Source organism: Haliotis rubra, unplaced genomic scaffold, assembly GCF_003918875.1.
Source record: "Haliotis rubra isolate DU_JTF1 unplaced genomic scaffold, ASM391887v1 Scf397, whole genome shotgun sequence".
In the NCBI taxonomy this organism is placed as follows: Eukaryota; Metazoa; Mollusca; class Gastropoda; order Lepetellida; family Haliotidae; genus Haliotis; species Haliotis rubra.
In genome coordinates, this window is record NW_025767076.1 from 495,686 (window position 1) to 518,623 (window position 22,938).

At 45.4% G+C, this 22,938-nt stretch overlaps 1 protein-coding gene across 1 annotated transcript in view; it reads right to left on the reverse strand.

Annotated features, from left to right (window-relative positions):
* Window positions 1-4,962: 4,962 nt before the first annotated feature.
* Window positions 4,963-22,938, reverse strand: part of LOC124286953 (probable ATP-dependent RNA helicase DHX37) — a 39,936-nt gene continuing 21,960 nt past the window's right edge. The window contains exons 18-34 of the mRNA XM_046723410.1: window positions 22,517-22,582; window positions 21,673-21,751; window positions 20,699-20,886; window positions 20,251-20,313; window positions 19,494-19,650; window positions 19,128-19,248; window positions 18,617-18,680; window positions 14,786-15,050; window positions 14,092-14,321; window positions 13,348-13,620; window positions 12,705-12,941; window positions 11,992-12,043; window positions 11,197-11,493; window positions 8,447-8,584; window positions 7,706-7,874; window positions 5,579-5,676; window positions 4,963-5,133 (exon numbers count right to left, since the gene is read on the reverse strand). Coding sequence (XP_046579366.1) covers window positions 5,051-5,133; window positions 5,579-5,676; window positions 7,706-7,874; window positions 8,447-8,584; window positions 11,197-11,493; window positions 11,992-12,043; window positions 12,705-12,941; window positions 13,348-13,620; window positions 14,092-14,321; window positions 14,786-15,050; window positions 18,617-18,680; window positions 19,128-19,248; window positions 19,494-19,650; window positions 20,251-20,313; window positions 20,699-20,886; window positions 21,673-21,751; window positions 22,517-22,582 — 2,580 coding nt within the window. The 3' untranslated portion in view covers window positions 4,963-5,050. The remainder of the gene's footprint in view (window positions 5,134-5,578; window positions 5,677-7,705; window positions 7,875-8,446; window positions 8,585-11,196; window positions 11,494-11,991; window positions 12,044-12,704; window positions 12,942-13,347; window positions 13,621-14,091; window positions 14,322-14,785; window positions 15,051-18,616; window positions 18,681-19,127; window positions 19,249-19,493; window positions 19,651-20,250; window positions 20,314-20,698; window positions 20,887-21,672; window positions 21,752-22,516; window positions 22,583-22,938) is intronic.

The following is a 22,938-nucleotide window of genomic DNA, read 5'->3' on the forward strand; positions in this document are numbered from 1 at the left end:
TTTTTTGCTTAGGCTTGTCTCATAGCCCTAAGAAACATCTACCCATCAATAGATCTGTTTCTGCGGACAGGTAATTTAAGTTACATACGTAATTACACGCTGATGAACTGTGAGCGAGTGTGGTTTTACGCTGCTTTTAGCATTATTCCAGCAATATCTCGGCGGGGACACCAGAAATGGGCTTCACACATTGTACCCATGTGGGGAATCAAACCCGGGTGCGTGACGAACTCTAACCACTAGTTTACCCCATCGCCCCAAACTGTAAAGTGAATGAGTTTCAAAGAACAAGCCTATTGTATGTAACTTGAAAACATCTGGAATAGGCATTATAAAATGTCAGGACATGCTCGCCATGGAGGAAATATCCATAGTTGCCGTAACACCCAGGAAAGTGGGACTGTTTGGTGAAGGACTTCAACGGCTCATCAGACTCGGCAGGAAATGCATGATCACGTGGAATCTAAAGACAAAGCTGTTCTGGTCGTTTCTAGACACGCCAATAATTAATAATCAAAATAAGTTCATTGCCCTATGATTGGTGATGTAAAAGCTGGTATCCAAATAGTTGCTATTCATCTTTCTTTTATAAGTTTGATTTAGTCACGAATGTTTTCTTTCAGTTTGCAAAATCATACATTAACCAATAAATTGTAAAATATTTGCATATTCACCTCCTGAGGCCAGGCATATTACATCAAAGACAAAGCGTGTACCCTAATGCAGGTATACACCCGAAATGAGCATTCAAAAACGACTTTCTGGACCATCGTTATACGACACTTTGTTACCTCTTGTTATCTAGATCAAAACACGCAGCTTAAGCCTGAATGTGCTCAATACAAGCAATACCAGGTGGACAGCTTCCCACATGTCCTAGAAATCAAACAATTGTAGCAGAATGTAAATATTGTGTATTTTAAACTTAAGTATATAATTTAGTTAAGCAATATAACAACACTTTAAATTAACACAGCACTCTACTAATCCCTTGGTTATGTTATGTAACCATTGGCTTCTATGTTTCTTCAGACTCCTGGTCCAGCCACGGCTTGGCCTGTGATTGATTTGCTATTGTTTCTACAGCATGTGACCAGATCTGGAGTTTTATGTACCCCAACATTCTTTTTTCTGGTCACTGCTACAATTTCAACTCTGACTGCTTTATCACAGCACTGCACTTATTACGGTAAGCTACTTTAGATGTCTTTGTATGTATATTATTATAAAGGAGGTTAGGATATGATGTTTTAGTCTAGTTAGTTTATTATTTTAATTATATGTCTGAAATATATTATATGTTGTAATATCACAGAGCTACAGATAACTTTTTGGGTCATTGAGTTATGTACTCGCTTGTGTTCATCTCAATTGGGTATCCTAATTTTCCTTTGAGTAACTAAATAAATTGTACTCACCTCACTCAAACACAATTGGGTATTTTGCCGTTTTCCATTAATTTTAAAAATATAAAAAGTTTAAATGTTAGTGTTTAAATGTTACATTTGATCTGTAATATCAGAAACGATATGAAAGGCTGCAAGTTGTCAAGTTCATGTCCTGAAATAGAACCTCTCAGAATGCCTGAGCTATTTTATCTATCCACCGGTATGCACGCTAAGATTTGACATTTTCGTGTATACGCATGTAAGATCACATTTATTGAGTATTTACCAAAACTCAAGCGTACTTGCACGCAACAGACTTAATAGGAATTGAGTTTTCACATAAATATTTGCGTAATTTATGTAGTAGCGTTAGGTTGTAGTTGGTGTAGTGACAAGAACCACAAAGCCACTGGGGTGTGAGGCGATGGACATTTATTACAAGAATGTAATAAACAAACGCTTTAGCCTGAAACATGGTAAAATAACAATGTAAGTTTATCCAATCAATAATTGACACGAATCACCATAAACATGTACACATGTGACAGATGTTACATAATATACAATGATAAATACAATTGAAATAACAATGATAACAACACACCAGGTTGGTATGACCTGAGCTCCTGCATTCAATGCATAGGTGACACTGCTGGTGTTTACGTCATCTGCAGGATGAGTGAGTGAGTGAGTTTAGTTTTACGCCGCTTTTAGCAATATTCCAGCTATATCATGGCGGGGGACACCAGAAATGGGCTTCACATATTGTACCCATGAGGGGAATCGAACCCGGGTCTTCGGCATCTGCAGGATGAATAAATACTATGTGCAGATGATATTTACAACAAATGATTAAAAGAATAACTACGATAAAAGCTACATACAACCACATCTAGCCACACATACGCACATACATACACACACGCACTCTTTTTAGGGTAGCTATAATAATTCTAATAGTAATAATGTGTTAATGTAATAGGAATATGGAAAGTAAGATTATTGCTAAATATTATACTTAGATGAAATATAATTAATGATTATATGTAATGCTATAAATATACAATATAACACTTACACAACTCACTGTACTGTGAGTCAAAACGTAACAATAACCTAACTCACTGTACTGTGAGCTAAACTTAAACTATAAAAAACAGTATAACTCACTCTAATGCGAGTTATAACCTACACTTATAGCAATGCCATAACTCACTATACTGTGAGTTACCACCACATAAAATATTTACACATAGTAGAAAGTGGATACTGAGATTAAACATGCTTTAAACTATAGCCAATACTTACTGACTGAGTGAGTTTGGTTTTACACCGCTTTTAGCAATATTCTAGCAATATTCCAGCAACATCACGGCGGGGGACACCAGAAATGGGCTTCACACCTATAGCCAATATAACCATCAACTATCACACACAAAACCACAATAAATATATACACAAGACTAGAGATTACTAACCTTATATACATGGGAAAAACACAGTCCAGATCACCAAGATCTCGATCCTAGAGAATATGGACTAAACCGTAACATGCGCGATGACAACCACATAAGATACTGACTAGATGAAATTAACCTTTAAATACCTAATACCTTATACGCTTGGCTGAACAGAGAACAATAGAACCTACACACTAGCCTAAGCAAGGGACATGCTTCAGAAGGGATTGCAAGGAGAAAAGCATGCAGTGCAAATGAGTATTGCTGAAATAGATTACATTTAAGATTAGATTGATGTTTAGAAGGGCTAAGGGTGTGATATAACATTGTTGAATATAGAATTATTGATAAAATGATTAGACTTAGGTTATTTAATGAGATTGTATATATCTCATCATAATATGACACACAACTTTAAGGGATTCACATGTTTATTATATTTACAACTATATACAATACAAAGTTGAATCTGCCACATTTACGCAGATACGCAGCTTATCTGTAGCTCTGTATCATCTACATGATATCATGTAAATATTTTCTATACTTATATGTGTGTGCGTGTGTGCGTGCGCGCGCGCGCGCGCGTGTGTAATATATATTGTATTTAGCTGTTATTTTATTATTAGGTCTTTGAAGCACTCATTTGCCACAGGTTGTTTTCACTGTGGAGTACCTGCGTCCCTGAGACGAGGTTAGTATTTGTGTGTCAAGGAATTGCATTGGTAATTATGTTCTTAATGTTACCTTACATATCAGATTTTCATATGTACGACTATAATTTGTAATATACGCTTATATAATATACTTATGTAGCGGGGCGTGGAGTCATCTCATAGATGACATCCTTACCTTGTCAGCTTGCTGACGGGGTTAACCGCTTTGGTCATGTGGACAAGGCGTCCGAATTCTGATCAGAAGGTCCGGGGTTCGAATCCCAGCACGGGAGTCGGAAATTTTATGGCCGCTACACTTAGATTGAGTAACCCTTGTGGTGTACAGAAAATGTTAAATGTAATTATATGTTTACTATATACTTGCTGTATACATGTAATTTGAGATATGTTTATATTTTGTTTCAAGGGTTTTATCACCATATCCAGGGTGAGGGATCCTCACATCATCCCAGACAATAAATCCCTGAACCCTTTATAGGTATTCGTCTGTACTCAGTTCTGACGTGATACTGCTAGAAATAGATTAGCACCTGAACATACCATAGACACAATCAGTGTCTTACACTGGTTTAACGTTAAAGATAAACATATTCAAGAATTGGTCAATTTAAACAAAATCATAAAACCACTACAAGTAGCTGAGCTATTTATGAATATGTTTTCAGAATATCAAACATGAATGTATGTTGTTCCTTGTTCCTGCTTTAAGCAGGGGTCACATCTTACGGACCTGCAAGTAGTTGACTGTAGTGGGGGATGAACGTAGTAGATCGTAGTAGACCCGTATTTGACCTTAGTTAAACGTAGTTAGATGTATTCAATCATAGTTCAACATAGATCATCGTAGTTATGGCCGTACTTTGAACTTCAGCAAACCCATGATTTGCCTGTGGTTAGAAAAAAAATTCAACATGTTCAAAATATCTCTATGGTTAGCTTGAATTCCCAGACCCTACTTTTACCATAGTGTGAATGTGGTTGATCCTAGTTCTCCCTAGTAGACGTAACTGACCCTACAGCACCCTTGAGTTGACCATCCGTGGTAACATGGCACTACGGTCAAACTGCAGTTTACTATGTTAATCACTATGATCCAGCAGAGCATCGTTCATGACAGTAAGATGTGACCGCGCCTTAAACAGGGAGGCAAAACATACCAGAAAAAAATAATCACCTTTCATCTTCGTGTGTGGGGCAGCCGGGTAGCCTAGTGGCCACAGTGTTTGTTTGTATTGCACAAGGCCAAGGTTCAATTCCCTACCTGGGTACAGGTTGTGAAGGCTGATGCCCCTGCCATGATATTGCTGGACGACTGGAGCAGGTCTCCTGCTTCACACACAAGTGTTTGGCAAGGATATACATGCAAGCCTGGTCCACTCACAACCATAGCTGGAATATTCTTTATTGCAATGGTTGAACAGCACAAAAACACTAATCATCATGTCATGATTTATTTACAAAATTCAATTTACATGATACACTATATTAACAAGTGGAGTTTTCTGTCTTCTGTCTCCAGCACACCTCATGTCTGCAGTGGTGGCCATTTTAACTTGACCTTCCCATGTAGTGCCTCCGGTAGCCACTCAAGGTAAGCCTCCAACAGATCTGAAACATTCCACAGGTAGACATCCATCCAAGTGTACACGTCACAGCATCAAACATTCATGTACTCATGTTCACACATGAATGGGTTCTGGGTTGAAATGCTGTCATCAAACTTGACGTCATGGTGTAGTAGCATAAAATATGACATATCTGACTGATAGATAACATTGTAACATCTGAGCTGGCAGACAAACAAAGCTGGAATAAAGTCATTTCACGTCCTGAAGCAGCTGATAGGTGAGTAGGTAGGTAAACATGTATCACTACAACTACATTGTCTACACATGGTCTTGTCACTCTGCTCTGTCAGCCACCCATGTAGGAAACATGAATACTTACAGCCTATGACATGTCCTGTATCATACAAAACTTGGGATCAAAAACAAAACGATGAGCAAATTTTGATCTTGCGTCACAATGAAGACAAAAACCATGAAAGACTTACAGTTGGGCTTGCTTCTCCAGACAGTGGTGAGAGCAGACAGGCAGTCCACACCCTCCTCCACAAGGGCAGACAGCAGCGTCTCCGTCCTCGGCTGCAGTCTATATGCAACACACAATCATGTTTATGCCATAGGTCAGATTATTCATGTAGTTTTGTGAGGGAAGAGCAGATCAAAGTGTGCATCAGTGTTGGTGCACATACTCCTGACCTGCAGCTCTGATGCCTGAGATACCAGCCTGTGGGAAGGTTTACTTTATAACTAATATATTTAGACATCTGTTGCAGAATGTGGGGAGGTCTTTGTAAACATTTAAGACTTTAAGATTTATGTTTCACACACAACTGCAGATTTGGAAATTGTTATAGTTACAAGACAATGGGGCAGGTGAGTGGGAGCTCAGGTGAGTTAGTGGATGGGGTTAGGGTGGGTTAGTGGGTGTTATGGATGGTCAGTGGGAGCTCAGGTGAGTTAGTGGATGGGGTTAGGGTGGGTTAGTGGGTGTTATGGTTGGTTAGTGGGAGCTCAGGTGAGTTAGAAGATGGGGTGAGGGTGGGTTAGTGGGTGTTATGGATGGTCAGTGGGAGCTCAGGTGAGTTAGTAGATGGGGTTAGGGTGGGTTAGTGGGTGTTATGGATGGTTAGTGAGAGCTCAGGTGAGTTAGTGGATGGGGTTAGGGTGGGTTAGTGGATGTTAAGGTTGGTTAGTGGGAGCTCAGGTGAGTTAGTGGATCGGGTTAGGGTGGGTTAGTGGGTGTTAAGGTTGGTTAGTGGGAGCTCAGGTGAGTTAGTGGATCGGGTTAGGGTGGGTTAGTGGGTGTTTAGGTTCGTTAGTGGGAGCTCAGGTGAGTTAGTGGATGGAGTTGGCGTGGGTTAGTGGGTGTTGAGGTTGGTTAGTGGGAGCTCAGGTGAGTTAGTGGATGGAGTTGGCGTGGGTTAGTGGGTGTTGAGGTTGGTTAGTGGGAGCTCAGGTGAGTTAGTGGATCGGGTTAGGGTGGGTTAGTGGGTGTTTAGGTTCGTTAGTGGGAGCTCAGGTGAGTTAGTGGATGGAGTTAAGTGGGTTAGTGGGTGTTGAGGTTGGTTAGTGGGAGCTCAGGTGAGTTAGTGGATGGAGTTGGCGTGGGTTAGTGGGTGTTGAGGTTGGTTAGTGGGAGCTCAGGTGAGTTAGTGGATCGGGTTAGGGTGGGTTAGTGGGTGTTAAGGTTGGTTAGTGGGAGCTCACGTGAGTTAGTGGATCGGGTTAGGGTGGGTTAGTGGGTGTTAAGGTTGGTTAGTGGGAGCTCACGTGAGTTAGTGGATCGGGTTAGGGTGGGTTAGTGGGTGTTCAAGTGGCTTAGTTTCTTTTAGGGTGGGTCAGTGAGTGTTAAAGTTGGTCAGTGGGAGCTCAGGTGATTTAGTGGATGGTCAGTGTTAGGGGTGTTAAGATTGGTAAGTGGGTGATAAGGTGGATTAGTGGATAGAAGAGTCTGTTAGGGTGGGTGTGAAGGTGAGTTAGTTAATGGAAGAATGAGTTGCTGGCACCTGGATGAGTTAGTGGATGGTGGTGTGAGTTATCAGGTAGTTAGTAGGTTGTGGGGTGGATTAGTGGGTGGTAGAATGAGTTAATGGTGTCAGTGGTTGGTTGAATCATTGGGTCGTATAGTGTGTTGGTAGGTGGACTAGTGTTAGCAGTTGGTAGAGTGAATTAGTGGGTGGTAGAGTGAGTTAGTGGTGGTAGAGTGAGTTAGTGGTGGTAGAGTGAGTTAGTGGTGGTAGAGTGAGTTAGTGGTGTTAGTGGTGGTAGAGTGAGTTAGTGGTGGTAGAGTGAGTTAGTGGTGGTAGAGTGAGTTAGTGGTGGTAGAGTGAGTTAGTGGTGGTAGAGTGAGTTAGTGGTGGTAGAGTGAGTTAGTGGTGGTAGAGTGAGTTAGTGGTGGTAGAGTGAGTTAGTGGTGGTAGAGTGAGTTCTTGGTTTATTGAGTGATAGTAGGTGCTAGAGTTAGTAGAGTTAGTTTGTGGGTAGTAGAATCAGTTAGTGGGTGGCAGAGTGTGGTAGGTGGTAGAGTCAGTTAGAGGAATCCCTACAAGGACAGGGTATTCATGATTAATCATAGATGCTGTAATTCCTCTGTAGAATTCACACTGTATCCTCACCTGGCCCAGGACTTCACCATGGTCGACGGTGTGGACAGCAGTGTAGGGACAAACTGCTTCATCTGTGGCACCACCTGACCCTCCAGCAGGAAGCGGGCGAACCACTTGTATCGGTCAAGGCCGGCGGGGTAAGACAGTGGTACTGCTGGCACTGGCCAGTTGGCTCGACCTGTGGACCAACATGGACACAGGTGAGTCGGGACTTTAATTATATTTTCAAACCTGTGGACTCATAAACCAGTTTCAGGAAAAAGGCAATCAAGTGTCAGAGGGATGTGAGATTGCCTGTCAGCCAACTTGGATTACTAGCTCAATCTTACAGCTGAAACCCACTGTTCGAGGCAGTGTAGACCCAAGCGTCCCTGGACATTGACTGGTGCCAAGATACCCTTGTCGAAGTGGGTGTGAGTTAATCTTGTGAAAACTTATGGATCATTCTTCAAGCTACTACTTCATCAAGTAAGAAGCATTTGGAAATTATGTAACATATATATTATCAGTAACGGTATACCATGTTTTCTGAATTTCTATGGTTTAACTGGACATGAAGCCCACCTCTAGAGATCTGTACATACACACTTGCCCAACAGCTATCGTATAACATATTATCAAATACTCTGTGATACATAACTGTTATGGATTGTATTAATCAACATGTATTAGTGTACAATAATGCACATATAAACTTATACACTTGTACAAACAGATTATTTTCCTACAATCTCACATTCATCAACTTACCATAGCTGCTGGTCATGTGACAGAACACCTCGCCAGTCTGGGCCTTGTAGCAGGGTGGAGGGTCGTCTTGGGGCTTGGAGAACACGCAGTAGGAGGGGGCAAACACAGGCAGCCACTCACACTCAACAGCCACGATACCTGCGCAGGTACACAGTGAATGTATACTACAGTCAGGCTACATAGAACTTGATACAGTTGAAAACTATTGAGGAAGGTTGGACACCACTGATACGAATGTCTTATGTTATATTAAGGCCTATATCAAACAACCATCAGTTTTTCCTGCCAGATCTCAACTACTGACCAACAGACATGACATAGTATGAAGATGTAGGGTAATACCAAGTGAGTGACTTTTACGCCACTTTTAGCAATATTCCTGCAATATCATGACGGGGTACACCAGAAATGGGCTTCACACAATGTAACCATGTGGGGATGTGGGGATCGAACTCAGGTCTTCGGCGAATGCTTTATCCACTAGGCTACCCCACCGCCCTGTGAAATACCAAGTATTCTACAGCTAACATACTGGGTGTTTAGGGGCTGGAAATACCAAGTATTCTACAGCTAACATACTGGGTGTTTAGGGGCTGGAAATACCAAGTATTCTACAGCTAACATACTGGGTGTTTAGGGGCTGGAAATACCAAGTATTCTACAGCTAACATACTGGGTGTTTAGGGGCTGGAAATACCAAGTATTCTACAGCTAACATACTGGGTGTTTAGGGGCTGGAAATACCAAGTATTCTACAGCTAACATACTGGGTGTTTAGGGGGAAATACCAAGCATTCTACAGCTAACATACTGAGGGGCTGGAAATACCAAGTATTCTACAGCTAACATACTGGGTGTTTAGGGGCTGGAAATACCAAGTATTATACAAACCTGTAGAGGTTATGAATTCTTTGAAGAAAGTCCTCCTTGGGGTACTTATAAGCATTAAAATGTCCATTTTGAAACCCTCGACAGTTGTAACTATATTTCAATAAAAATATTTACAAAGCGAAAAAACACGTTCTGCGTTATGAGACCACCCTACAGGGCCCCAGCCAGAAGTCCTCCTTACCGGCATTAAAATGAGCAGGTAACTCTAGCCGACAACCTAAGCACCTCACTTTTCATGCTGAGCGGATCAGACAGAATGAGGGGAAGGATGGGTGGCCGTACCCCAAGGAGGACTTTCTTCAAAGAATTCATAACCTCTACAGGTTTGTATAATTCTTTTCAGAAGAAGTCCTCCTTGGGGTACTTATAAGCATAAAACAGACTCCCAAAGATCAGAAAAACCGGGGTGGCATTCTGTCTGACACACTGGTCGAGCATTGATAGCGTGGTACAGCCGTATGAAAATAGAAATCACACTTACCCAGTCACGTGTCCGCCAATGTCAATCAAAGGCGTGACTAAAGGCGAGACCCTGGGAGGTCAAAGCTTAGTGCCCATTGGTCAATCGGTACACACCCCAAGATAAAACTACACCTCCCATCCTGATTGGTGGAAGTGAGTAAAACTAGGGACTCGCCAAAACAAACTACTGTCCATAGCACACGCTAGCCAAGCGGGGAAAAATGGAAAATAGAAGCCAAAGGCACCGATACCAAAGAGCGAAAAAAAAACCGCCACCACATACCTTCACCAGTGCAAAATAGGGAGAATATACCCGACACCAGTATAAAACAATGAGTAAATCAGCCACAAGGCTTACTTTCGGCCTGGTGCTACTCTGTCCACTGTGGAGAATCGTCTGGCCAAACCGAGCAGCTCCGCGCGAATGTTTGTCCAGCTGATAATGGCGAATGAGCGTGCTCGATTAGGCTCCAAATAGCCGCCAGAGCATATCTCCTCAATGGGCAGAGCAGCCGCTGCGCTTTGGGCGTGGCAACTGCTCGAACCGAATGAGCCTTTAAACCCTCTGGGGAGTCATACCCTTGTGTATGTAACCCATACATATTGCCGACCACGATCCACCTCGATATGGTCTGTGTGGTAACTGGGTGACCTACTTTACGCCCGTAACAGCAGAATAACTGCTTATCTTTCTGGATTGACTGTGTTCTCTTGACATCGTCTTAAGTGTCTTCACGTACATCCAACACATGTACTCTGCTTTTTGCGCTACCAGACGAAGCAGGAAGCGTAAAGGCAGGTAAATCAATAGGGCGGTGACATGAAGCGGCTTTATCGATTTTTAGGCGGTAGGAATCAGGTAGCGAATACTTACCCTATCCTTATGAAAAGCGGTAAGCTCGGGTCTGAAGACATAGCATGAATGTCTCCCACCCGTCTACCTGAAGTAATGGCCACCAAAATGCGCTTTCCAACTTAACAGTTGAAGCGACAATCCCGACCTATCGTAGAAGAAAGGACTAGATAGCCAATCTAAAGCGATGGACAGCTCCATGGTGGACTGGTCCGACCGGACGACGGGACGCCTCTGTCCACACCTGCTAAGAAGCTGAACCAGAGGGTGTTGTCCTAAAAGGGCACCCTCGGTAGGAATGTGGAAAGCTGAAATAGCTGTGGAGTAGCCTCGGATAGTAGGCGGCGGCTAGGCGGCTTCTAACGAGACTGTAAAAACTCCAAAACCGACTACAGTCGAAGAAAGGGATCAAGTATCCCTCTGTTTCCACACCAGCGCGCATAACAGGCCCATCTATCCTCATACTGTAAGTTAGTCGAATCCCTCCAGCGAAGCCAGAATTGTGTCTGCAACTGGTGCAGGAATTCCGCTTCGCCGGGCTGACTCCTGACAGTGGCCAAGCCACCCACTGGATCCATGGATCCGGGTGTGGCTGGCCTTCCTGGAATAGGAGGTCGGTCGCATCGGTAACAGCACGGAGGCTGTACTAGCGATCTGAGTATTACAGGGAACCAGCGTTGAGGCGACCACAGAGGTGCAAGAAGCACAAGTAGTCGCGCTGGTTGGGTGGCTAGCTGCGATAGGACTCTGGGAATCAGAGGTATCGGTGGGAGCGCCCACAGGACCCTGTCCGTCCAATCTAGCTGGAAGGCATCGGGCGATGGCTCCCGGATCCGGGATCCTGGGAGCAAAACACCGAGTCTGGTTACGTCACCCCAGAGGCAAACAGATCCACCTGGAGCGACCGAACAACTGGGAGATAGCCCGAATATCTCGGTCGAGTAACCACTTTCGTGAGGGGCCAGGATCTGGCGTGAGAGTGCATCTGCGCGTCGTTGTCCTCCCGGAGATACACAGGTAATACCGTGTGTTGAACCCGGTCGCACCACAGCAGAAACTGCCACGCCTCCTGGAGGAGTGGCGGAGACACCGTACCGCCCTGCTTCAGGATATAGGACATCGCCGTTTGATTGTCCATTTCTAGGCGAACCACACGGTTCGAACCTGTTCCATGAAGCGTTGAATACCCGTCGGACCGCTCTCAATTCTAACTGCGTTGATGTGTAAAGGTTAGCCTCGTTCCGGGACCAAAGTCCGGAAGCTGTGAGTCCCCTAGGACCCCCACCCTGTGAGGGCGTCCGTCTGAATCGTGGCGTAGGCACGGGGTCTCAGAGGATACCCTGACTAGATTCCGGTGTCGGTCCACCACCTGAGGTGAGGATGAAGCCACTCTGGAGTTAGGAGGATAGTCTCCGTAACTCCCGAGTGTGACCACAGCTGTGCTAGCAGCTTGCTGAATTGGCGCATCCTCAGGCAGCGCGCCAAACTACATCCACCGTCGCCGCCATGTTGCCTAGCAACTGAAGCCATCGCGGCGTGCTGAGGCCCTGGGGGACTGAAGGAATTGTACAACAACCCGTTGTACTTTGGAAATCGCGGTCCTGAGACAGAGACTAAGCCCTGCTGTGTCTCGAATCTAAGCCCCAAGAAAACCAGATCCTGGGATGGAACCAGCTCGGTTTCTTGAGGTTGATGACCCAACCCAACCTGGTGAGAATATCCATCACTGTCTGTGTGGATTCCCGACTCAAGTGAGTGGAAAGCCCTGAGCAGCCAGTCGTCCAGATGCGGGTAACAAAGTTGCCCTGTGCCCTGGCGACTTGAGCTAACACTAGCATGAGTTTTGTGAACACCCTTGGCCCGTGGAGATGCGAAGGGGAGCACCGCGAAACTGATAGCACCTCCGTCGAAGGAAAACCGGAGGTATTTCCTGAACTCGGGGTGCATGGGTACATGAAGGTACGCGTCCTTGAGGTCGATTGACGTAAGCCAATCCCCTGCCTCCACAGATGAGATCACCGACCGTAGTGTCTCCATCTTGAAGGACGGTACCTCTAGCAAACTGTTCAGACCCTTTAAATTGAGAATGGGTCTGAACCCTCCGTCCTTCTTGGTAACCAGGAAATAGGTTGAGTAAACCCCTAAATTTTCCTGGCCCCTCGGAACCACCTCGATGGCTGCCTTGTCCAGCAACGCCTGGACCTCGGCACGGAGAACATCGGCCTTTTCCTGAGAGTTCGGCACTGGCGTGCAACGAATCCCGGAGAAAGGAGGAGGGCCTCGCTTCCACTGTGGCATATGCCCATCCCTGAGTGTGGACAGGACCCAGGGATTTGATGTGGCTTTCTCCCATTCGAAGGAAGAGGTAGCCGGCCCCTACAGGGGCGTCGGGTAGAGACAGTGAATCCCGGCAGTCGGCAGTGTAACAACTGCTTGTGCGGGACCAACAAGGGCTCGGAGGAATGCTTACTGGGAAGCCGGGGCCGACTTCCCCTTCCTCTGAAAATGCTGCTGAGAGGCGGCAGCCTTGCCCCTACCTCTACCCTTGCCCTTGCCTCTACGTGCCTGAAGTGGAGCCGTCCACCTCGGCGCTTCCTTTCCTGAAGAGGAAGGGTAAGCTGAGGCAGGGCGGAAGGCGAGGCGCGAGCAGTGAGGGTTGTTCCAGTAAGGGCTTAGAGTCCTTAAACTGGCTAACCGCCTCCAGCGGCCTCCTGACCACTGTCAATGCCCGGGAACAGGGTTGAGCCCATCCTGAGCGGCAAAGACAATAGCGCCTGCTGTGTAGCGGTGAGTATCTGGCCACAGACAGCCACAACCGGCGGAGGCCCATGACCGCAGACATCATCTGGCTAAGCGCCGCGACCGAATGGCGTCGGCGTGCCAGATGTGAATGCACCTCCGTGAGCTGCCTGCATGCGCGTGGGCGGCGACCGTCGTCGTCCACGCCCTCCTGGTCCACCAGCTTCCTCTGCAGGGCGAGAGGTATGCTGAGTGGACTGAAACCTTTAGGTGTTGAGCGGCGTTACGGTATTGTTCCTCAAAGGAGCGATGGGCCGACTTCAACACCTGGTTGTTAGAAGTAAAGGGAGGCGACGCCCGACCCTGGCGAACGACCGGCCAGCGTGGCTATGGCCAGATGACCCTCCCAGGGCGACTGAGGCATAAATACACTTTCGTCTACCACCGGGGGAAGTGCGTAAAAGCCCCCTCTCCCATCAGGTAGCGCCCGGTTCAGCTCCGGAAGATCGGCGTGACCGGCCTCCTGAGAGGAGAGGGTTAATAACCTCACTGATCAGTGGCGGTAAAATCGCCAAGTGGGCCTCGGCGACCCGACCGCGAACAAAGCGCCTCCCCGGAGGCGAAACTCCAGCGAAGTCGGGGTGCGTCTGGCGGCCGCGACCACCTGCGGCAAAAGGGCCTTAATCGTTCCCTTACTTGCCGCGGGGCGGACCAGCGAAGGAACCTTCCCCGGCGTCTCATGCCCCGTCGTCATCCATGGCTTCCTCCTCCGCTCCCCGACAGCGAACTCGGTATCCAGAGTTAAGCCTCGAGAACCGCGGAAGTCGGTTCCACAGACAAAGATAGGGGAGCCATAAGAGCCAAAGGCGCCTGGCCCGACCGACCCTAGGCTCGAGGTTGAGCCAGGGTGCCGAGGACCCAGGGAAGAGCCTGCGAGACAGGATTCCCGAAGGAGCGTAAGGCCCGAGTCGACCCGGTAGCACCGGCTCGGGAAAACCCAGCTTGTGAGTTGGTAGCAAGCGGTGCGAGACCGTTATCCAACAGCTAGTACTCTGCGCTGAGCGGGCGAAGCTTCGGGCCAGCCACAGGCGCACCAGCAGAGGGTCACCAGAGCCAAGGCTCAAGGTAGCGACCCCTCGAGGGGTAGAACCGTCCCGGACGGAGCCGAGGCAGGGAACCCCGACAGAGCGACCTCGGGCACCGCCAACTCGAGCGGAAGCCGATCTCCTCACGGAGACCGGACATCGCGTCCGAGATCAGCGAGCGAACCGAAGTCATCTGTTGCTGCAATATGGATGTTAAATCATTAATACATACGGGTGCAGATTCTGATTGAGTGGTGGAAGTGGAGGGGATAGGGGAAGAAGGTTTAACCGCCGTCTTGGCCCGCTTACCCCCACCCCCACTAGAAGAAGAAGAACTCTTCTTACTTTTAGCCACTTTAGATGGTGGGTCCTGTGCCCATAAGTCCCCCCCCGCCTGCAGCAGATTTGTATAAAACAAAAAGTCTGCGGAACGACGCTTCGTCGTCTTTGGTGAGAAAATCTGGCAGTTCTCACACGATTGATCATCATGATGTTCAACAGCCAAACAACGTAGGCACACATCGTGCGAATCCTGAGGTGGCAACATTGCCGCACATGCCACGCACGGGTGAAACTGTAACAAACAGAACCATTTATCATGGAAACTGATGTACAGTCTAAAAAACACACATATATGCAACACACGTAAAATATAATACGCACGGGCGATAAACCCTATGTGAAAAGCTAAGGCAGGTTTACCCTTTAACATATCATGAACAAGGGTGAAAATGCAAGCTTCCTGCGTAACATATATAGCGTAAATGTTATATGAAAAAACTTACCCCAACTCACCTTTTGCTGAAAGTGTAAACGTTAGGCAAGCCTACCATAGTAATAATAAGAAATTACCCTCCCCCCTAGCGATGTAACTTAAAAAAGTTACAACCGTAGGACAGAAGGAAGCCAAACCGACCGCCATCTTGCCTGCCACGCATGGCTGGAAAATGGAGCCTGTCCGACTAAGTTACAACAATCATGAATGAAAAAATCAACCTACAATTCCACTAACGCCCGTGCGAGAGAAAAGAGGAACCATACATACATTAGTTGATTCTGTAACACTCATTTTGATTTCCTTTTCACAATGAACTACACGCCGCGTCTGTCTTCTGAGGCGACAGCATGAAAAGTGAGGTCGCGAGGTTGTCGGCTAGAGTTACCTGCTCTTGCGGTGGGGGGGGGCCCCCGCTGGGGAACCTGTAGAAAATGGTCTCATAGCATAGAGCGTGTTTTTAACGTTTTGTAAATATTTTTATTGAAATATAGTTACAACTGTAAGATGTAGGTTTCAAAATGGACATTTTAATGCTTATAAGTACCCCAAGGAGGACTTCTTCTGAAAAAGATTGTCCCTTATGATAAATATGTTGTTCCATCAGATATATACATGTACTGTTACTAGACTTTATGCTAGTCCACAAGATAATTTGCATTCAAACACATCTTTGACTTTTCCCATGTTAAATTATTTTTCAGGATTTGGCAGTTGTTTGTCAGTCATACTTATCTTGAAACTGTCAAACTAATTCACGATTGGATTGATTTTCCTTAATGTATAGTCAAGTCGCTAGGAGGGTCCAAATCTGCATCAAAGATGCCCAATTATCAACCCATGATGATACAGAATGGTATTAAATTGAATATTAAAATTGTTCAAATATTGTCATCATCTTTTAAGGTACAATGTATAACCAAAATGTTAACAAGATACACCCTGCTTTATGACACCACATGGCCGCCACAGTCCAAGATACACCCTGCTTTATGACACCACATGGCCACCACAGTCCAAGATACACCCTGCTTTATGACACCACATGGCCGCCACAGTCCAAGATACACCCTGCTTTATGACACCACATGGCACCCTGCTTTACAGTCCAAGATACACCCTGCTTTATGACACCACATGGCCGCCACAGTCCAAGATACACCCTGCTTTATGACACCACATGGCCGCCACAGTCCAAGATACACCCTGCTTTATGACACCACATGGCCGCCACAGTCCAAGATACACCCTGCTTTATGACACCACATGGCTGGCACCCTGCTTTATGACACCACATGGCCGCCACAGTCCAAGATACACCCTGCTTTATGACACAGTCCAAGATACACCCTGCTTTATGACACCACATGCTGCCAGTCCAAGATACCACAGTCCAAGATACACCCTGCTTTATGACACCACATGGCCGCCACAGTCCAAGATACACCCTGCTTTATGACACCACATGGCGCCACAGTCCAAGATACACCCTGCTTTATGACACCACATGGCGCCACAGTCCAAGATACACCCTGCTTTATGACACCACATCCAAGGCTTTATGCCACAGTCCAAGATACACCCTGCTTTATGACACCACATGGCCGCCACAGTCCAAGATACACCCTGCTTTATGACACCACATGGCACCACATGGCCACAGTCCAAGATACACCCTGCTTTATGACACCACATGGCGCCACAGTCCAAGATACACCCTGCTTTATGACACCACATGGCCACAGTCCAAGATACACACAGTCCAAGATACACCACATGGCTGCCACAGTCCAAGATACACCCTGCTTTATGACACCACATGGCCACCACAGTCCAAGATACACCCTGCTTTATGACACCACATGGCCGCCACAGTCCAAGATACACCCTGCTTTATGACACCACATGGCCGCCACAGTCCAAGATACACCCTGCTTTATGACACCACATGGCCGCCACAGTCCAAGATACACCCTGCTTTATGACACCACATGCTTTACACCTGCTTTATGACACCACATGGCACCACAGTCCAAGATACACCCTGCTTTATGACACCACATGGCACCACATGGCAGCCCACAGTCCAAGATACACACCACATGGCCTGCTTTTATGACACCACATGGCCGCCACAGTCCAAGATACACCCTTTATGACTTCCAAGATATGACACCACATGGCGCCACAGTCCAAGATACACCCTGCTTTATGACACCACATGGCCCACAGTCCAAGATACACCCTGCTTTATGACACCACATGGCCGCCACAGTCCAAGATACACCCTGCTTTATGACACCACATGGCGCCACAGTCCAAGATACACCCTGCTTTATGACACCACATGGCCGCCACAGTCCAAGATACACCCTGCTTTATGACACCACATGGCTGCCACAGTCCAAGATACACCCTGCTTTATGACACCACATGGCCGCCACAGTCCAAGATACACCCTGCTTTATGACACCACATGGCCGCCACAGTCCAAGATACACCCTGCTTTATGACACCACATGGCTGCCACAGTCCAAGATACACCCTGCTTTATGACACCACATGGCCGCCACAGTCCAAGATACACCCTGCTTTATGACACCACATGGCCCACAGTCCAAGATACACCCTGCTTTATGACACCACATACACCCTGCTTTATGACACCACATGGCCGCCACAGTCCAAGATACACCCTGCTTTATGACACCACATGGCTGCCACAGTCCAAGATACACCCTGCTTTATGACACCACATGGCCGCCACAGTCCAAGATACACCCTGCTTTATGACACCACATGGCTTTATGACACCACATGGCCACAGTCCAAGATACACCCTGCTTTATGACACCACATGGCTGCCACAGTCCAAGATACCACAGTCCAAGATTATGACACCACATGGCTGCCACAGTCCAAGATACACCCTGCTTTATGACACCACATGGCCGCCACAGTCCAAGATACACCCTGCTTTATGACACCACATGGCCGCCACAGTCCAAGATACACCCTGCTTTATGACACCACATGGCCTCCACAGTCCAAGATACACCCTGCTTTATGACACCACATGGCCGCCACAGTCAAAGATACACCCTGCTTTATGACACCACATGGCCGCCACAGTCCACCAGATTAGTAGGCACACAATGCATGTACATGCTGTGCCATGTCTGTGCCATAGAGCAGGCTCCTGGCAGTACACACCTATTACCTTGGTCAATGGATACACAAAAAATACATTTTTACATCCTAGAAGACCATACAACCCAGACATCACATTTCCCAGTGACTGTAACCATAGCAAGTGACTGTTTTATATATATATATATATATATGTGTGTCATGTCCTCACTCACATAGTAAGCATGCTTCAGCTTCTTCTCATCCTCTGTCGCCCCCGGAGGTGGTGCAGGGGCTCGTCTGAAACATGGCGGCATGGAATGATTACATTAGTTAAGACAAAAGATGGACCTTGCATGTGATTTCAAAAATATATTATTGTATGGAGAAATTTTTGATGAGGTCAACAATATTACTGATATTGTCTTGGTGAAATGGAAGGACCTGAAGCTTGGACCTGACAAACAAGTGGTGAGGAATGTCAGGGGAATTCACCATCAGTCTCAGATTTAAGGCCTCTAACATCCTGGCTTATATGGCATGTAATCCCAGCAAGTATGAAACATGTGACATACTGGGGTATACAGGAATTATTCCCAGCTTGCATAAAACATCTGACATCCACAGGTATGTGGTACTTCAGCTTTACATGTAAGAAGCCTCTAACATCCCTAAAAGCATGTCAAAGTGAAAGTAAGAAAGTATCTCAAATATTGGTGATCATTCTGAACTGCAGTGATGTATTACCTGGCCACGTGATCAGCAAGCCCGGATAATACAATCTGACGAAGTAGCTTGGCCTGAAGGTCATTTGGTGGGATCAGCTTCGGGTCAACACACAGGTCAGCCTCCGGGATGACTCCATTGACTGAAAAATGTAGTTTGGATTTCTGTAAAATCCAGAAACATAACAGCAAAAAGTAGAGTCTAGATATGTCTGAACACTCATTAACCCCAGTAGATTCATCCCATTCACCCTGTGTACAATCTGCAGCCACGACCAGCAGATCCAGGCATTGCAAAGGGTCATCACTCACTGCCAAACAGTTTTCACAATGTCATGTAACTGACTGTATCAATTTTCTCAATAACCTATATTTTGAAAGTACACACCTGTATTTGTGAGTTGTGCTCGTAGTTTTCTAATCTCCTTCATGGCCTTGAAGCGGATACCGAATTTGTGACAGAAGTCTTGGGAGAATCCCTCATATTCACATGATCCAACGGCCTTTAAGAGGATCATCAGGTCGCCAAGCAACATCGAGTTACCCTGGAAAAAGTCAACAAAAGTCAAACGGCATACAACTTAGCATCCACTTACAACATCACATAGATCTGTAAAACAAAGGTCATAAACAATGTGCTACTGCAGACAACATCTTTTCAGCTTTCAAATATATTGCAAGAATAATGTGGGCAAACTAATATTTAATTTCTAACTGACAAGAAGCTAAATATCTCAACTTTTCTACTTTTCAAACATTATTTTTTTCAAAACTAACATCTCCCCCTCAACATGTCTACCCTCATTATTATCTCCACCTTCATTATCTCCACCACCCTCATTGCCTCCTCAGTAACTCCTCCAACCTCACCCAATTCATTATCTCCTTATTATCTCCACCGCCTTCATTATGTCCTCAATCTTCATTATCTCCTAGACCTTGATTAACTCCTCCACCTGTATTATCTCCACCCTCATTATCTCCACCCTCATTATCTCCACCACCCTCATTATCCCTCCACCTTCATTATCTCCACCACCCTCATTATCCCTCCACCTTCATTATCTCCACCACCCTCATTATCCCCTAGACCATCACTATCTCTTCCAAACAATAATCATATTCAAACCCACCCTACCACTCACCTGCCCTGCCCACATCTTCTTGATCTGCATCGTCCGTGACAGCCTCTGCTTCATGTCCTCCTTCTGTGGAAATCAAGCCATTCATACCATATCAGTTCTCCCGATGTAGTGGTTGTGTCCAGTCAAAGGGAGGGACTGAGTTGAGGTTTCAACAGTATTAAGGAAAAGACATTTATAAAAGTCATAAAACTTCAAAAGCCTTCCACTTTGACATAACAAGTGATCACAAGTATTGTGCTGACAGGGACATAATCAGGTACTGATTCCAACACGGTCAGCAGAGCCTGACAATGGTAAGGAAGAGTCTTGCACATAGCCTCAGGGGGACATGTACAATGTGTTTACATGTGACACATATGATGATTAAAATGAGATATTGTTGAGGTAACAGTCACTGTATTCACGTCCAGTTTCCTGAGGATGTCACTGTTGTACAGTTTCCTCTTACCTCTGTGTCTGTAGACGAGGCAGGTTGTATCTCCATGAAGACCTCGTCGACGGAGAGGGCTGACACGATGGCGATGACGTAAGGTAGCAGGTTGTGCTGGTGTCCTAGTGACAACATCTTGCCATACCGTGGCGACACAGGGAAACACGCCATTGCTCGACCGACTGGCGTTATCTTCGATGGGGTATCTGATAACCACTTACACTTTAGTGTTTGATCAAAAGGATTTGTTGTTATTAAAGAGATCTTTGCTGCCACTACTGATTAAAGTTTCTATACTAATATCTCCTGACAAGATTTTTATTCAAAATTACATTTGATTTGGTTCAACATGTGATCACGTCAGCTTTGGCTCAATAATTCAGAAACATTCAGATTAGCTCAATATACAGTATAAAACATTTCAGATTATGTAAACATTGGTTCTCGACTAAGATCAGAAATAATGGAAATAATAGTTCACCAATGCTGAAAACCTTGACGTCTGTAAGGGGATGAACTCTTGGTGCACATCAAGGGAGACAATCAACAGTGAGAGGGCAATGTATGTTGGAAAATGTATTGGTATAAGTCAGAGCCAAATTTACCCCTTGTTCATAGTGGTTCTTGAGAACAAGATTAGATATTTCATTTAAAAACATACAACAAAATTGCACTGATATGAAAGAGATAAGATGTCACTCATAAGAGTGAGTGAGTATGGTTTTACTTGACATTCAGCAATATTTCAGCAATATCATAGCAGGGAACACCAGAAATGGGCTTCACACCTCTTCCCCTTGAGGGGAATCGAACCTGGGTCTTCACTGTGAAGAGCAAAGCTTTAACCGCAAGGCTTCCCCATCGCCCTTCATCACCATCAGACTTCTGCATACAATATAGAGAAGGTTATCAACAGCAAGAGGCAGTGTCTGGGTTACCATCAGTGACTTGAACAACATCAATCATTCAGGAATTACAATGAACCTTCCTACCTTTGTCCTTATCTCTGTAGGACTTGGGTTTCTGTGGTGGTGTCAGCGCCCCCAGGGTCATCAACAGTTTCTCCCCAGCCTGATACGGGAGATAACCCAAACATGAACCAGCAAGTAGCAACAGGGTATAGGATCATAGGTGATGAGCCAGGACTAAACTGTCAACATTTCCTGGTCACAGGACCAGATAAACAGCCATGTTGGAAAAGAAAAGCCAAACAGTTGACATGTGAATTATTTTGTTCTGGACCTTTGTCTCAGTATCATAGTGAACCAGGTTGAAAGTACTCATATTTTACTAGAATGTTAAATCAATTTAGATTTTCAGAAAATACTTTGTATTTCATCTCTAAAAGTGCCATGACACACTGTCAATACCAGCCAGGATCTGGAATCACCACAAAGACAAAATGAAAGTACTCAGAAGCTGCTAGTTGCTAGGCCACAATAAATACATCATCAGGTTTACACCACATTGGTCTTTTTTCTAAAGTGAGGCAGTAGGCATTACATTTCTTATACATTTATTGTGTGAACAAAACATATTCAAGGGATCTGTGTACAGTAACTGTCTTCAGAAATGATTCACAGTATGCATGAATTGTTAGCTGGACACAATGTATTTCATCACGTCAAGAGGCAAAGTCATACTGTCTGCTTCATCTGTATATATGAATGAACAATCAAATGATACAATACAAAAGGTATACTTGATACCATTTACCAACATTCATTAATTTCCCAACCATAAACCTCATGTTTCCCGGAGTTCTTGAAACTGTCATACTCCTGTATGTACTAACATATTACAGTGTAAACCCTGACATGGAGTTAATGACCCTACCTTTATTTGTTCCACATCCGGGGAAGTGGGGAACGGAAAGTTGGCTACTCTGTCAATGTTCATGTCCTGTAATGAGAGAACAGCATGTATTGAAAATAAAATCATACTCTGTCAGGGTTATAGCAGGTATAACCTATTTCTCCTATGTGTATAAAAGTAGAGCCACACCGTTGTAGCTAACCTACATGAGAAGACAATAGTTCCTAAGTCAGACGCACACTTAACAACAACTGCTGTAAGCACAGACATGTTTGTGCAACTTTAAGTACCAAAATCCAATAAACAGTCCCCATGATTTGAACAAAACATGATGTCATCATGAGTAGAATCACACATGCCACAGTTCAACCTACGCTGGCTTTCCACGAAGACGTTTACACAGCCAAAAAGCATTAAGAGAATGTTCAAGTTTAATCATATTG